Source organism: Balaenoptera ricei, chromosome 14, assembly GCF_028023285.1.
Source record: "Balaenoptera ricei isolate mBalRic1 chromosome 14, mBalRic1.hap2, whole genome shotgun sequence".
NCBI classification, from domain to species: Eukaryota; Metazoa; Chordata; class Mammalia; order Artiodactyla; family Balaenopteridae; genus Balaenoptera; species Balaenoptera ricei.
Genome location: NC_082652.1, coordinates 35,894,564 through 35,910,392, shown reverse-complemented (window position 1 = coordinate 35,910,392; position 15,829 = coordinate 35,894,564). Strand labels below are relative to the sequence as shown.

Here is a 15,829-nt window from a genome sequence, read left to right as displayed (position 1 = left end):
TCATACAGCCTTCCATACAATCTGGAAAAGGAAGGCATGCACTAATATTTCTGCAGTGCATTCACTTACAAAATTCCTTTAGAACAATGACTTGTGCATTTAGCACGTGACTCTGCACGTTTTAGAAATGTTTCTTTCACCTTCCTAAATTGAAGCTGCGGGTTGTTTAGGAGTTCTAAACGTTGCTCTATTATAACAAAGGACACGTGTCAACAACCCTTTAGAGGCAAAACGTTACTTCAGCGTCTTTTCTGGTAAATCCTAGAAGAATTTTAGTTAGCAAAAATATTTCCAGGAATTAAGGTGCTTAAGGGAGTATTACAGTGCTATCCCCAAATAAAATTTACAGGCGCGTGTATTTCAAGTTTTTCTTAAAAGAACATGTTTCCTGCCTACCTACACATTATAAATAAGCCAAAACTTTTAAAGGAACTGTTTACATTCTCCTTGTAGTTCACCATTTTGCTTTGTTTTCTTTTTGGGTGGTAGTGCCGCACAGCATGTGGGGTCTCAGCTCCCCGACCAGGGATCCAACCCTGGCCCCTGCAGTGGACGCGCGGAGTCCTAACCACTGGACCGCCAGGGGAGTCCCTACACTCTTCTTAATAGCACTGAAATCAAGGAGTGGAAGATATGAAAGGGTCTCTTAGTTTGTACTCCTAGGGAAGCAAAGGAGAAAGAACCCTTAAAAAATTGAAAGCAGGAAGAAAAGGATGGGAAGAGTGTCTTTTTAAGAAATTGTGGGACTTCCCTGGTGGCGCAGTGGTTAAGAATCCGCCTGCCAATGCAGGGGACACAGGTTCGAGCCCCGGTCCGTGAGGATCCCACATGCTGCGGAGCAACTAAGCCCATGCGCCACGGCTGCTGAACCTGTGCTCTAGAGCCCGCGAGCCACAACTACTGAAGCCCGCGCGTCTATAGAGCCCGTGCTCTGCAACGAGAAGCCACCACAATGAGAAGCTTGCGCACAACAACGAAGAGTAGCCCCTGCTCACTCCAACTGGAGGAAGCCTGAGCACGGCAACAAAGACCCAATGAGGCCATAAATGAATGAATGAATGAATAAGAAAAAAACATATATAAAAAAAAGAAACTGTGGTACTTTCTTTCATTAGCTTAAAATTCTTTTGGGAATCAATGATATAAAAGTAGAGTTCAGAACTTTTAAAATTAAGCTCTTCCCACCTAGTGTTTTGATACTGAAAAAAAAAAAAGGCACACAGATTTGTTATTGCAGACTTTAAAGTTTTGTATGTACAAATGGTTTACACTGCTCTGCAGAGTCTAAAGTACTGTCCCACTATGGCCTTCTGTTGTCTGGTTCTAACAGGAATTGTGCCTTCGATCAGAACGGAAACCCAGGTCTCATACGTTCATTGCGGGGGGAGTGAATCACCATGTGACAGCTGATGAGTAGGAAACAATTTCACGTATGAAAGATTATTATTAAATGTAGGAATCTGTTCTGGGATTTACAATCCAGATTTAAAAATTTTAGAAAACAACTTAACAGTTTTGCCAAAAAGGGATTATTCTACTACCTTATTCACTAACAGCATAATTATAACAACAACATATTAGTAAGTTTTTTTCTTGACTTGACTATTTAAAATAAAAGCTTGGTAAATAAAACACTAGACGTCAAGGTAGAGTTTATGCTTGGTATACATTTGGTTACTTCCCCTCTTTTCCATGATGAAAAGAACCTGAACAGCAGTAACTTTCCCAGCAAGGGGTGGGGGGGCACGATCTCTCCTTCCAGCAGCCGAGGTGAAAGCATACAGTGACAGCGTCGACCTCATAAGGCCACCCTCCCTGCACCCCAATTCAATCAGGGTTTGGAAATTCAGGATTACTTGTCCAGCAGTCACCAAGGGAAAGAACCACCCTGCTGACACACCCATGGTCCGTCCAGCGCCAGGGCCACCACTGAGCGCAACAGGGGGAAGATAGTCTTATGAAAATCGAGTCTTGAATGAAAAAGTACATATTTTACCCCAAACTCTTACCTTTTAAACCCCAGACAGAGCTGACTTGAAAACTGGCATCTATTTTGAGTTCTTCTACTGAGCTGGTAAATAAGCAGTGATCAAGATTTCTCACTTCAAAACAAAAACAAAACCCTCCTTCCTCCTCAACTTACTAGGATGTTGATGATAAACTCAAAACCACCACCTTGAACTCAGGAACAGACAGACACAGAGCACCGACCGCAGGGTAGGGAAAAACACCCCCGGTGTCCCATCTGCCCGCCAGGCACTAGTTCAGATCTTCTACGTGACGTATGATTTCCTTGGCTTTTGGAAACTTACTGAGTAAAATGAGACACACTGCCAGTCGGCTTCAAGCGATATTTTAGTGCCGCAGCAAGGTGTCTGACAGCACATTTTGTACAGCTGCAGAAAGGAACAAAGAAAATGCCTCTCCCACTTATTCCGCGATAAACTGCCAACAGGGGAAAAACAAGTCCAAACCTCAGACTGGAGACCCAGGGGAGAAGCACCAGCACCCGCTGCAGCCGAGCTCCGCCCACGGCACCTGCGCAAGGAGACGCCCCCCCCCCCACCCCACCGTAGCCTACCGTGCTGCCTGGGCCGCCTTGTCGTCGTCCGAGCTCAGCTCCGCGCCCGCGGCGGCTTCTGCAGGGGAAGCCGCCTGCTCCTCCTTCTTACTGTCCTGCTTGCATTTCTTCCTCCTTCGCTTTTTCTTTTTCACAGAACTGGGGGTGAAAACTGTCTCTGTTTCCAGAATGTGGGAGACATCTGAACTCTGAGATGGTCTTTCACTTCCACCTGGTTTCACCAAAGGGGGGTCAATATCTGTAAAGAACTGATGTTCAGTAGGGATTGGTGAGGTGGCGAGGTAGGCAGGAAGTCCTTCCTTAAAGAGAACACGGAGAAAGAAAAGTTGTCTGTGACGAACGGTACAGTGCATCAAAACCACCACCATTTTTGGTGGATCCAACTTTCACAGTGGTAGAAAGAATACCTACCCTAGTTCCCGAAGGTAAGAATGTCACACTGAGCTCAGGCACTGCCCACCCTACCTAGATAGGCCTCCACCCCCCCTGCAGGGCTTAGCGTCAGCTCATGTGGGTCCACGTTGCTGAACACCGTGGAGGAATGGACGTGCCGAGTCAGCACGGAGCACGTGGAAGCTCAGCCAATGCGCTTGCCGTAGGGGTGGATGAGCTGGACGTCCGTCAGTACGAGCACGGTTCGAGGAACGGTGCTGTGGTACATCCACACTAGGGACTACCGTGCAGCTAGTAAAAGGACAAACTTCCACCCAGAACTTCTGACTTGGCAGGGATGTTGATGACGTACAGTTAAATGACGACAGTGAGAGAAACAAAAGGTCAGTAACTGGAAGTCAGGTGGGTTCGGGTCATGTTTATCCCCCTTTAAACTGTGAGCCCCTGGAGAGAGGGACTTTTCTTCATACCATGTAGCAGAGAGTAGTAATTCCAGGGTTGTTGAATGAATTAAATTTTTTAACTTTTAAAGAAAAGCACATTATGCTAAAGAAAATCTGGTCAATTTGGTCATACATGGAACAGGAAAAAAAAGGCTGGAAAGCTGACACTCTCCAGGTTGACCCTGCTAAGCGTAGTTTTAAACGGAATCATGAGAACTGACGTGAGAAGCAGGCAGCAGACTCTCAGGAACCCAGTCCTCTCACTGACTGCATCTGCTGCTTTATTCGGAGCCTCATCAGTGTGACAGGTTACGTCAAAAATGTTTTCTTCTTACGATAACTCGCTTACTGTTTCATTCTGCCTTTTGCCTCTGTCTCTGATGAGGAAAATTTTTCTCTAGGCCAAGTAAATGCAAATAACGTAATATAAAAACAAATAATTAAGATACTAGGAAGAATACTGGTCTGGTAGGTTTCCCCTTCATAAACACTGTTTCTTTGCTGCTGTTTACAGAACAGTACTGACGCGGCTGGCTTCCAGGCTAAAGTAAAAACCGGTAAACAGTCTCATTCTGCTATTGTTTATCTTTTCTTTGTGAATTTATGACATCATACTGGCAGTTCATCTTCAAAACCAAAAAAGTAGCTCTGTGCCCTTAACAACCTGAAGCTTATTGTTTTTGCTATCTGAGATTTTATTCTTTATGATGAAAGATTAACGATACCTTCTAAGAACTTTTTTTTTTTTGGTTACTTTTTAAAAAGAGTTTATTTGTTTTATTTATTTAGTTTTGGCTGCATTGGGTCTTCATTGCTGCACGTGGGCTTTCTCTAGTTGCAGTGAGTGGGCTTCCCATTGTGGTGGCTTCTCTTGTTGAGGAGCACGGGCTGTAGGCACATGGGCTTCAGTAGTTGCGGCACGCAGGCTCAGTAGTTGTGGCTCGTGGGCTCTACAGTGCAGGCTCGGTAGTTGTGGCGCACGGGCCCAGTCGCTCCGCGGCATGTGGGATCTTCCCTGACCAGGGATCGAACCCGTGTCCCCTGCATTGGCAGCGGATTCTCAACCACTGTGCCCCCAGGGAAGTCCCCTTGTAAGAAGTTTTAAAAAGATCCACTTTAAATCAATCAAGAACAGCTCAGGAACATTCACATCAGTGGATACGTGAGGGGAGTGGGGCAAATTGTGCTCTCTTGCTGAAAGAGGCCAAACGTGCAATAATCATTCATAAAGGGCAGAGGCCAATTAATTAAAATCTCTTGAGACTGTAATAAACTAATGTACCTGACTCTTCAAGGTTTGGGATGTAATGTCCCCAACGAAAACATCAAAACATGTTTCCCAAATTTAAAGGTCACACGTGTACACACGCAGACACGGCCTGAAGAGATACGCCATGATTACTCAGGTGGAACTGAGTGTATTCAGGCCAAGGTGTAAACTGTACAGACACCACCTAATAAAGTCACTGTAAGCTCACAAGAGGGGTAAGTGCCAAGGTCTTCAGCACACCCTCCAGCCTGGAACTCGTGCGGGGAAACTTGCTGCCCCTCCAGCTCCTTTCTGCCAGCCGAGTTCTTCAACCTAGAACTAAAGCTTGTCTAACCAGCAACAATCGTCCCCACAACTCACCATGAAAACTAAACGTTCTGTTCTGGGATGTGCACCGTGGGCCTGAACACAACGTGTGAAGTGGATGTGACCCACCAGAACTTACATATTCCTCTTCGGTCTCCTCCACAAAGAAAGCCTCCCCATTGTCACCCAATTTCATGTGAAGATCCACTGCATCGCCATTGATTTCTATGTCAATCTAAGAGGAGAAACAAAGTGTGACCTGGCATTAAGAGTCTGTCATTCAAGCTCAACTAAGCCTAGATTCTGGGCTCTCAGGCCAAACTTAGTACTGAGGCTCCCAGGGTGACGGCCTCAGAGAGACCCCACCTCCTGCCCCACGTCCCACCCTTACACCACCAGACTGAAAGAAAACGTTTCATCACTTACTTTCATAACAAATTTTAAAAATATATTTAATTTCTCAAATGTCATAAAATGGGGGAAATGTCATCGTCAACACACACTTGAGCCCGTTTGGAGGTTACGGCACAGCCAGGCCTCGCCGTGCGAGGCCCAGATCAGCACAAATCTCAGTTACCACAGTATGTTGACTGCGTAACTGCAGGAGAAGCACAAACGTGTGCTTCTTCCACCACAGGTGGAAGCTCTTCCATCCACAGGTCACCACAGCCGTCCTGCGGTGTCCACAGGGGGTTGGCTCCAGGACCCTCCTCAGATACTCAAATCCACTCATGCCCAAGTCCCTTACATATAAAAGGGTGTAGCATTTGCATATAACCTCCACACATCCTCCTGTGTACTTTAAATCATCTCTAGATTACTTACAATACCTAATACAACATAAACGCTATGTAAATAAATACTTGCCAGCATGCAGCAAATTCAAGTTTTGCTTTGGGAATTTCCTGGAAAAAATTTTTTCCAAATGTTTTTGATCTGAGGTTGGGTGAATCCTTGGATGCAGAGCCCATGGATACAGAAGAGCGACTGCACGTTAATAACAGATGCCCATCATGATCAGTAACTCATCACGTCACTTTTCCAAAGTCTGTCGGTGACTAGTCCCAGCACATCTGTTACTCAGCTCAGGCACAGGCGGCAAAGCATGTGGTTGTGTTGCCTCCTGGTCTCCCAGTGATAAAGCCAGTTGACATTTTATAAAATGGATAGTTGAAAGAGGCAACTGGCCAAGATCAAAGAGCAGTAAAGAAACAAACAGTACTAGTGCTGGAAGTAAAATCAAACTGAACATCAGCAGTTATAGAAGAAAGAGCCGACCTTGCAAACAGGAGACTCAGGATGAGCTGCCAGAGGAACCTGGAGGTGAGTTTATACCAGAAAGGAGGAACATGGCTGAGATGAAAGGATGAAGACCCAGAGGAAGGGACACAGGCAGAAACCTGCAGGTTGAAGCAACTCCCAGAGATGCTTCATGACATGGGAGTTTCAAAGGATGAAAAGCTAGAAGCTGATGTAGACTTAGAAAGGAGTAGGACAATTTACCAAGACAAAGAAAAGATGCTTGTTCCATAGCGTGTTACATCAAGAAGGTAAGCCCTGTTCAAACTACTTCTGACGAGTTTTTTACAAAGAAATTTAGTTCTCATTGTTTCTAATGTTTTAAATTGCAGTGCACCAAACACTATTTTACTATTTTTCATTTTCTTATACATTTATAACTGATAGTAGGAGTTTTTAAAAGTTTTGACCAAAGCTTACAGAGGTCGTGGAAGAATCCTAATTTTCCTCATCGACTAAGCTTCCTTTTGCAGGGTTTCGGCTTGCCCATTTTTATGGTCTGTACTACTATGCAAAGTGAGGAATGTTTGTTTTTATATATATATACACACACACACACATATATATATACACACACACATATATATATATCAGGTACTACCATATCACTTAAAAATAATGTAATTGCTTATCTGTAAGCTGTGAATAAATAATTTTAAATATTTTAAAAATATTTAAATTTAAATATAAATTTAAAAATAAATACCAACTTTCAAAACTCTTATGGATAACTTGTAAACTCTGGTTTTAGACTGTTCAGGGGATATAAAGATGAACACACAAAGGCATAATATAGACAGAAGTAGAACAGTCCATAACCTCAGTGTCCTTAGCTCTGCATGGCCCTCGTGGTGGGAACAACTGTAGGGTCTGCTGGGTGTGTCCCAAGGGGGACCAACGACTGCTTCTGACCAGAGACTGAGCCCTGGTTCACATCCAGTCATGGAAGGCAGCTCCATCTTCCCAGGAGCCATGGAATGATGGGATAAGTAACATCATATTAAAAAATATTAGTTGACATATGTTGTCAGTGCTTGTTTTAAAAATTCTACGTATGAATAACATAACCACATTGAAGGGAAGAAGAAGAAAACTAAGTAACTTTGAAAAACAGTATGTTGACTACAGAATTCTAAGTCTGAAGACAAAAAGAACTGTAAACAAATACTATACTGTAGTTAGTAATTTTTTTTTAATCACAGACATGGGTCAGCAATTCTGAAACTACTTTATGTGTATTCTAGTACTGAACAAATATGTAAATATACTGTGGATAATGAGAAGCATGTTTCTCAACATCAGAGAAAGAAGCTACAAATATGGAGATGAGGAAGAACCCTGTGGTGATCGGCTGGAGAGGGAGGAATCACTGTGAACTCCCGATTTTCACAGACGGACGTAGATGCAGGTGTGGGCACGTGTATGTGTATACATGCATGGACTTTCTAGCTCTGCTGGCTGAGAGGGCCTACGAGCAATTATACCTCAGACTAAGGAGCACACCCAGTGACCACATCTTTGTTTCCAGATACTATTCTCCAGTAACAGGAGCCAAGGCTCCTTGGAGAAATAAAAATAATCCTGGGGCCGAGGCAGGGAAAGTAGAGTCTCCCGGAATATCTTATGGTGCCAGATAGTAAGGAAGTGCTCAAAAAATGATGGGAGCATTTCGAAAGGACTCAACTTGAAGGAGTGTCCAACAGCCAAATCTGGGACAATCTTAACAACTACAGAAATAATGACTATAACCCACAGGGTAAAATTAATATCCATGAGTCCATACTGATCTAATTAAATAACTGAATAATTAAGTAAATAAGAGAAGAAAAGCTCTTCGACAAAGTACAATTTCAATTAATAAATGGAGCAGGAAGAATGGAAATAGAAAGTCACCATTTGGGAAACACCAGAGCAATAGCCACCGCAAAGTCCACCGTGTAAGCTAAAATTCATGGTGGAAGCATGACAAGAAACAGGGTATGCGCACAGTCTCAAAGCTTCTTCCCACAAGTAAACTCACAGCCAAGAAACCTCGCAGACACCATTCAGCAAGTGATCAGAGTTAACATCACCAGTAAGGAGACAGCAGCAGGGCGAGGCTCCTCAGCCGAGGCACCAGGAAGGGCACACCCCCGCGCAGTGTCATTCTCACCAAAAGGAGAAAACACCAGACAAACTCACACTGAGGGACAATCTACACTGTAACTGTTCTGTACTCTTCAGAAGTCAAGGTCAAATGGAAAGACCTTGACAGAAGTCAAGGTCATATGTTAGAGAACACAGGGTGAGAGCAACACGGGATCCCGAAACAGAAGACAGTAGTGGAAAAACTGGTGAATTTGTAATAAGGTCTTTTGCTAATAGTTTATACTGATGTTAATTTCCTGGTTCTGATAATTGTAACTATGGTCTCGTGAAACGTGAACATTAGGGGAAGACGTTGGGTGAAGGATATATGGAAACTTTTAAAACTGCATATGCAACTTGTCTGTACATCTAAAATTAATATAAGCTAAAAAACATGTGAAAATCATAAAAAACAAAGACTGAGGAACTGTCACGGAGTGGAGGAGACTAAGACAGGACAACGAAACACTCCGTATCTTGATGGTGGTGATGGTTTCATGGGTGCACACATATGTTTAAACTTACCAAATATATCCTTTGAATATGTGCAGTTTATTGTGTGTTAATTATAAAATAAAGCTGTAAAAAAAAAGGATAACACTATAAAAGGAAATCAGAAAAACAGGCAACTAAGAATTGAATACAAAATAAGTTTAAAATCCTATATTAAAAAATCCCTATGTAATTTCAGAAATGTTAATAAAATGATTATTTTACACAAAACTCATTTTTCTTCTACTTTTTAAAAGAAAGGGCTGCATGAAGCAGTTTCCATAGGACAAACACTAACCCTAACTCATTTCCCAGCCAGCCTTCTTAGTTGCTTTCTATTACTGGGAACATTTACTGCTAAAAAAGTTGCGTATGGCATGAACTCTTAACTCTTCTAAAACAAAGTACTGCAACAAATTCCCAGGCTAAAGAAAAATACGCTTTCAGATAAGTGTTTAAGTTTTTTTTTCATAATAAACTAGTTGAAGTCACATAAGCATCTCGCGTCATCTAAGGTTTCTAAAGCAGCTGTAATAACAGCAGCTTCTTCCACAATCATAGGAAGAATGTTTCTAACTGAAAAAGTTATGTGAGAACAGAAAAAGTAATGAAAAAAAAATTTTTTTCTGGACTATAGGCAAGAAGATAGGGAAAAACTAAATTCACTCCATAATGCCAGATTTCAAAGTTTCTCAGGATGACTTAATTAAATTTATTCAACTAGAAGTTAGACGTATAAAATAATTTAAATAACCATGTTCGTTGATTTGCTGTTATATAAAATTTTAAAGTTAAACTAAACAGTACAAATGAAATGTTTAAAGTTATTTTATCTTAATAAAAAATAACAGATTCAAATTAATATTGTCCTTCAAAATTTTCACCTTTGCAGGTTACCCATTTATCTAATGTAGCTGGGAAAACGGAATGACGCTTCTTTAGGATGCAAATTCAAAGTCTGTTTTAAAACTATTTTAGAGGGCTTCCCTGGTGGCGCAGTGGTTGAGAATCCGCCTGCCAATGCAGGGGACACGGGTTCGAGCCCTGGTCTGGGAAGATCCCACATGCCGCGGAGCAACTAGGCCCGTGAGCCACACCTACTGAGCTTGCGCATCTGGAGCCTGTGCTCCACGGCAAGAGAGGCCGTGACAGTGAGAGGCCCGCGCACCGCGATGAAGAGTGGCCCCCACTTGCCACAACTGGAGAAAGCCCTCGCACAGAAACGAAGACCCAACACAGCCAAAAATAAAATTAATTAAAAAACTATTTTAGAAAAGTTAACCCTTTGGTTTATATTTATAGCCCGTATTTTTAGGGATCAAATACGACATTTCTTAATACGACTACTTTAGTCTCTTGATTTGAGTCTAAATGGAGTTTGGTTCTCTCCAAAAATTAAACCTAACATCAAATTGTGCCAATATGGAGCATACTTAAAGGAATATGTATGCCATGAGTTCTTTAGGTCACAAAGGAAAAATACTAAAAATATTTTGAGAGATGGCACCAAGTTGGAATAAATGCTTCCCGAGGTGACTATTGTAAAGAGGACACTCATTTTGATGTTACTACTTCTAGTAAACTGGTTTCTAAAACACTCATTTCCATATAGTCATCCTTCCTACACCGTGCCTTAGTTTTGCTCAACATATGTGACAGATGTTGAAACATAACTGATTTTGAGAAATGCTGGTTGTAGCAGACACTTGTCTTGGCAGGCCATCCTTTGGATAAGAATGTCTCTGGTCTCCTTTGGGGATCTAGTCTCCTCTATTCCAGACCATCTACTTCCGGGGCAGCTGCAGAGAGTGCCAGTGGGGCTGTCGCCCAAGCCAGGCCAGTCAGTATATTCCACCCCCACCTACAGTGACTAGTTCCTGAGACGCGCGACCCCAGGCTGACAGGGCGGCTAACACTGGTCCTTCTGCAGGCAGGAGACGCTGTCTTCCCTTTGGGGATGCTGAGTCAATGGAAGTCAGCCTGAAGATACTGGCAGCCATCTTGCATAAGACAGACAGACACAAAAGGAAGCAGAGCTGAGAGGTGAGGAGAGACAGTTCTGACAACACCTTCAGAGGCTCTAAGTAAAGCCCTGACTCATTCAAATACTCGTGTACTTTACTTACACAAGCCAATTTAATTCCTTTTTTGCCTAAGCTAGTGTGAGGTGGATTTTTGTCATCCACAATGGAAACTGTCCTAATACACTGTGTTATTTAACTTTGATAAGTAATTAAATCATCAGTTGTGTTAAATCAGCAAAATTAATATTTAAAAATATCAAGTGCAGGTTTACCTTCTGAAATTCAGCTCCTGAGTTATGAAATATACAGGGAGTATTGCGTTCTATCAAACAAGAACACAGCAACGGCAGTGGGAAAATTATTATATTGCATCTTTCTAACCAGAGGTTTTAAGGTGGTTATGATTTCAAGTCCACTTCATAGGTGTCCCCATATTTGAAAACTGGGTTCTTAATTTAAAATCAATGGACAGCTTTCCCTAATCCAGAATGACCTAAAATAACACAAATAGTTCATCCAAATTGCCAGAGTGTCTCAGGGCAGACGTGGTTTTGGTTTTACTGTCACAGGAATGCTATGCTTTGGTTCAAATAGCCAAATTTCCTCCCAAATATATACTTTGGGTTTCTGGGCTACCCAGGAAAAGAACGGGAAAGAACTTTTCTCTTTTCCTGGGTCTCATGGATAGACTTCTACTAAAAGTTAAGGATTTGACAAGATATTGAGCGCAATGATTTGTGTAGCTTCATACAGAAACTGTCTACTTTCTTAATTAGAAGCATAGAGCATGCAGAAAGAGAGCTCTTATCAGCCCAGTCCCATTTACAGATGCACAAATGCTTATATGCATCAGCCCGCGGGTTCCAGTTTGAAGGCCAGAAGACTTATCCAATCTGCTAATCAAAAACCCAGATCATAGACAGGAAAGGGGCGGGGGGGTGGTGGTGGTGGGAAAGGCTCGTAAGCCATTTTACAAATAGATCCTGGCACAATCAATGGGAAATTTCAGTGCATAAACAGTTTGTTGCTGATGCTTCCAAAGCAGATACAGTCTGAAAATACTACAGGTTAGTGTTACCAGAAGAAAAAAAAAATTCTGGAGAAGCTAAACTGTGGCTAAACACTGTTTTGCAATGGAAAGTTTCCCAATCACTCAGTACATCACCACTGCTTTTGGTTTCCAAAGAGTGACTCTGAACAGAGGCCGGACCACACAAGCCCTGCCACCCTGAAACATGGCTCTCCAGCCACTGTCAAAATAACATAAGTTCAATTAAAATAGAGGGAAATTTCTATTTTAAAGAATAAGATCAGGGACTTCCCTGGTGGCCCGGTGGTTAAGAATCCGCCTGCCAATGCAGGGGACACAGGTTCGAGCCCTGGTCTGGGAAGATCCCACATGCTGCGGAGCAACTAAGCCCGTGCGCCACAACTACTGAGCCTGTGCGCTACAACTACTGAAGCTCGCGCACCTAGAGCCTGTGCTCTGCAACAAGAGAAGCCACCGCAATGAGAAGCCTGCGCACCGCAACGAAGAGTAGCCCCCACTCACTGCAACTAGAGAAAGCGCGCGCACAGCAACGAAGACCCAACGCAGCCACAAAAAAAAAAAAAGAATAGGATCAGCTATGTTATTAGCCGAAATCTGAAAACAGATGTTTTCAACTTAGGACAATGGTCCTCTAACACATACTTCTGTGCTACAAAATGGTGTGGATTCTTTCATTGCGCTTGAAAATCCTGACAAAATCTCCTTATGCTGTTTAAGTAGATACTGTGGGACAGGAGTAGAAAGAAAAATACTACTATGTACCTGCGAAGTTTACTGTTAGCTCAGCTTTTTCTAACATGATTGATGTCAGATCAGATATACTAACAGACTTTCCAAGTGCTCCATAACCTGAATGAAAGAGGATGTAAAAAAAAAAAAAAAAAGAAAAAGGAAAACCAACACAAATACCTTCTTTCTGAAAGAATCTTCCCTAAAATAAAAGCCTGTAGATTTTCATTTCAGTCAGATTTGGGAAAAAGTCCTGGTATTTACAATAAACTTTAGATTACAAGTAAGATTTTACAGCTTTGTCAAAATAAATGCACAAACTTGGCATTAATGTATTTCATTTAAACAAACGTACTCTTGAGCATGCCAGTCTATTCCATTCACAACTGGTCTGAAGGCATTACATTAAATATTTTAAAGTGCTGTAAAAGGTAAAGGAACTTTTTCTAAATACACCCGATTTCCCCATTTATAATTCTAGTTTCTGTTTTGATTTTCTGAGTTGCAACACATAGGATTATTAAGACGATGTTCACCTCTTTTTCCCCCTAGACTTCCTGTAGTAGGGCTTTTTGAATTTAGAAGCAACTTCAAAAACAGTACAGAAGACGGACTTCCCATACCGCTGTTTTCAAAAGCATATAGGTTTTCAAAACAGAAACACACACACAGGTCCCGAGAGCTCACAGGAACGATTTACTCTGCCCCCCGGCCTCTCATCCTCCTGGAGGACAGGACGCGCCCGCACTCACCACTTTCTCTTTGGAGCGCAGGACGCCCAGCTTCCCGAAGCGCACGTGGAAGGGCGAGCACTGGTAGGAGCCGTCCTGCTGCCGCACCACCACGACGTCGATGCAGCCGGACAGCGTGGCCTGGTTAATGCCCTTGTAGAGCTCCTTCACAGTGACAATCACCTGCCCGGCCAGCTGCCCCACGTAATTCATGGTCTGAGACTATAACAGACAAGAAAAAAAGCAGATGAGACGTTAACGCTGAGTTCGTGGGTCTAATGACAGCGACAGAGAAAAAACCGCAGGGCCTAAAACTGCATGGCTCGTACGTACCCCAGACTATGATTAGCCCTGCAGACGCTGAGCCCCTGCGTCTCAGGCTAATGCGGCCGCTACCCACTTCCACGCGTGGGCAGCCCCACACTGTCCGTCCGCCTTGCTGCTGACAGGCAGCCCAACCGGGCATGCAGAAGTCCCCTTTCCCTTTCCAGCATCGCGGATCGAGCCTGCTGCCACTGGGCGTTCCCCCCAAAGTTCAGAACCCACAGAGATCCCCAAAGAGCCCCGACTGCCACACGGCCCTCCTGCCCAAGACCACTTGGGACCTGGGGAAAGTGCATCCACTCCGACCAAGCAGCTAAGCAGAGAAGTGACTGAAAATCACTCCCAAGAGGAACCTGAAAATCACGCTGTTCCAGTTGGAAGGTAAGTGAGAGATGGGTTTTCTACGGAATTAATCGACTATGGTTCAGAGACACGCTAGATTAAACAAACAAACTGGTGAGCTAGGCTGGGTCTAACCAATTTATAACAGTACTTTGAGGGAAAATCCCGTCAGTGCTTCAACACAACTCACTAGAACATATATTCATGTCCCACAAAGTTCAAAGCACAGAAAAGGGTTTTAATCTTGGACCTATTCAAATCAGGATCGCCAGACTGTAAAGGGTCCTCCAGAAAGGGTCAAAAAGGCGGCAAGGGTACCCAACCGGGGCGCAGGGCCACCACACGCTTCATCTGGCCACAGGATGGGGGGCTGGGCCCCCAACTCTTCATTCGTTAGGAAAAAACAGCCACACTTTAGTCCTAAGGCTGTCAGATTTTATTCCCAGTTATCCATACGACCGCAGTGCACTCATTAGACACCGGCTCTCCTGGCAGAGTGTTAAAGCACAACTGAGCAAAACTCATTCTCCTGAGGACAGGAGGGATGCAGACGGAACCAGAGGCCCTCCACAGCTCTGCTCATCCGGAAGCCGACTTTCACCCAACCAGAGGCCCGACAGCCTATTCTGCAGGGTATTCACCATAAGCACAGCTGTCTCTAATCCCAGATCAAAAGCCTTTCAGCTGCCTGGAATTCAAAGTTACATGCTCAGAAAAGTCCCGAGAGCACATTCTATGCTGTCAGGTAAGTCCAAAGCTGAGCTAGAAGAACGCCATCCACGGGACAACCAGGGGCCTGCCAGCACCCCTGCTGCAGAAAAACCCACCGCTCTCCACAGGAGAGCCAGCACCCACGGGCAGTGCCCGGATTTCCTGCTCCTGTACACAGTAATCAAGGCCCATCAGTTTAATGCCATGGAGCAGAGCCACAATAACTTTATCCCGGAAAACGTTTTGAATATTTTAAAGCTAATGCTACCAAGGCTCCAAAATGCACCTACAGAAGAAGCTGGCTTTGAGGATGTAAACCAGCTGCAAGACTTACCAATAAACAGCAGAATACAGCGGCGGGCGTCCTTTATGAGGTAAATTCTAAAACAGTTACAAGTTGGTATGATTTCAGGTCTACAATAATTGATTTGAACTCTAGAGGAAGGCCAAATTAAGCACGTATCGAGCGCTCAATAATGATTCCTTAAATATTCATGGAATGAATGGTCAAACGAACCATCAACAGAAGAGAATAAAAAAGAAACATGTGCGGTAGTGTTTTAACAGACTATTCGTATTACATCTCATATTCTAAAAATTAATCTTGTATCGTGATAATTGTGGTTTCACATACACGTAGTTGTAACTAATAATACGAAGAGATCCCATGTATACTTTACCCAGTTTCCCCCAATGGTAACATCTGGCAAAATTCTAGTGCAGTATCACAATTGGGTATCAACACTGATTCAGTTAAGATTCAGAACATTGCCATCGTCACAAAGATCTGTCCTATTGGCCTTCTACAGTCACACACACCTACTTGCCTTCTGTCTGCCCTCCCCCCTTAATCCCTGGCAACCACTAATCTGGTCTTCATTTCTGAGATGTTTGCCATTTTTAAGGACGTTACATAAACGGAAGCACACGGTATCTAACCTTCTGGGACCGCCTCTTCCCACTCATATTTCTATGGAGAGTCATCCAGCGTGGCGCATGTATCAAC

The 15,829-nt window shown here is 43.4% G+C and overlaps 1 protein-coding gene across 5 annotated transcripts in view; it reads right to left on the bottom strand.

The window, feature by feature from the left end:
- The window catches only part of LPIN2 (lipin 2), an 82,716-nt gene that overhangs the window by 23,449 nt on the left and 43,438 nt on the right, over positions 1-15,829 (bottom strand). For 4 of the 5 annotated variants that reach the window (XM_059895517.1, XM_059895515.1, XM_059895513.1 and 1 more), the window contains 3 exons: positions 13,468-13,668; positions 5,133-5,228; positions 2,582-2,880 (listed from right to left, as the gene is read on the bottom strand). In XM_059895517.1, the coding sequence (XP_059751500.1) occupies positions 2,582-2,880; positions 5,133-5,228; positions 13,468-13,659 (587 nt within the window). In that variant the 5' untranslated portion in view covers positions 13,660-13,668. Of the gene's footprint in view, positions 1-2,581; positions 2,881-5,132; positions 5,229-13,467; positions 13,669-14,051; positions 14,068-15,829 lie in introns of those variants that run through there. The other variant, XM_059895514.1, reaches the window with a different exon arrangement.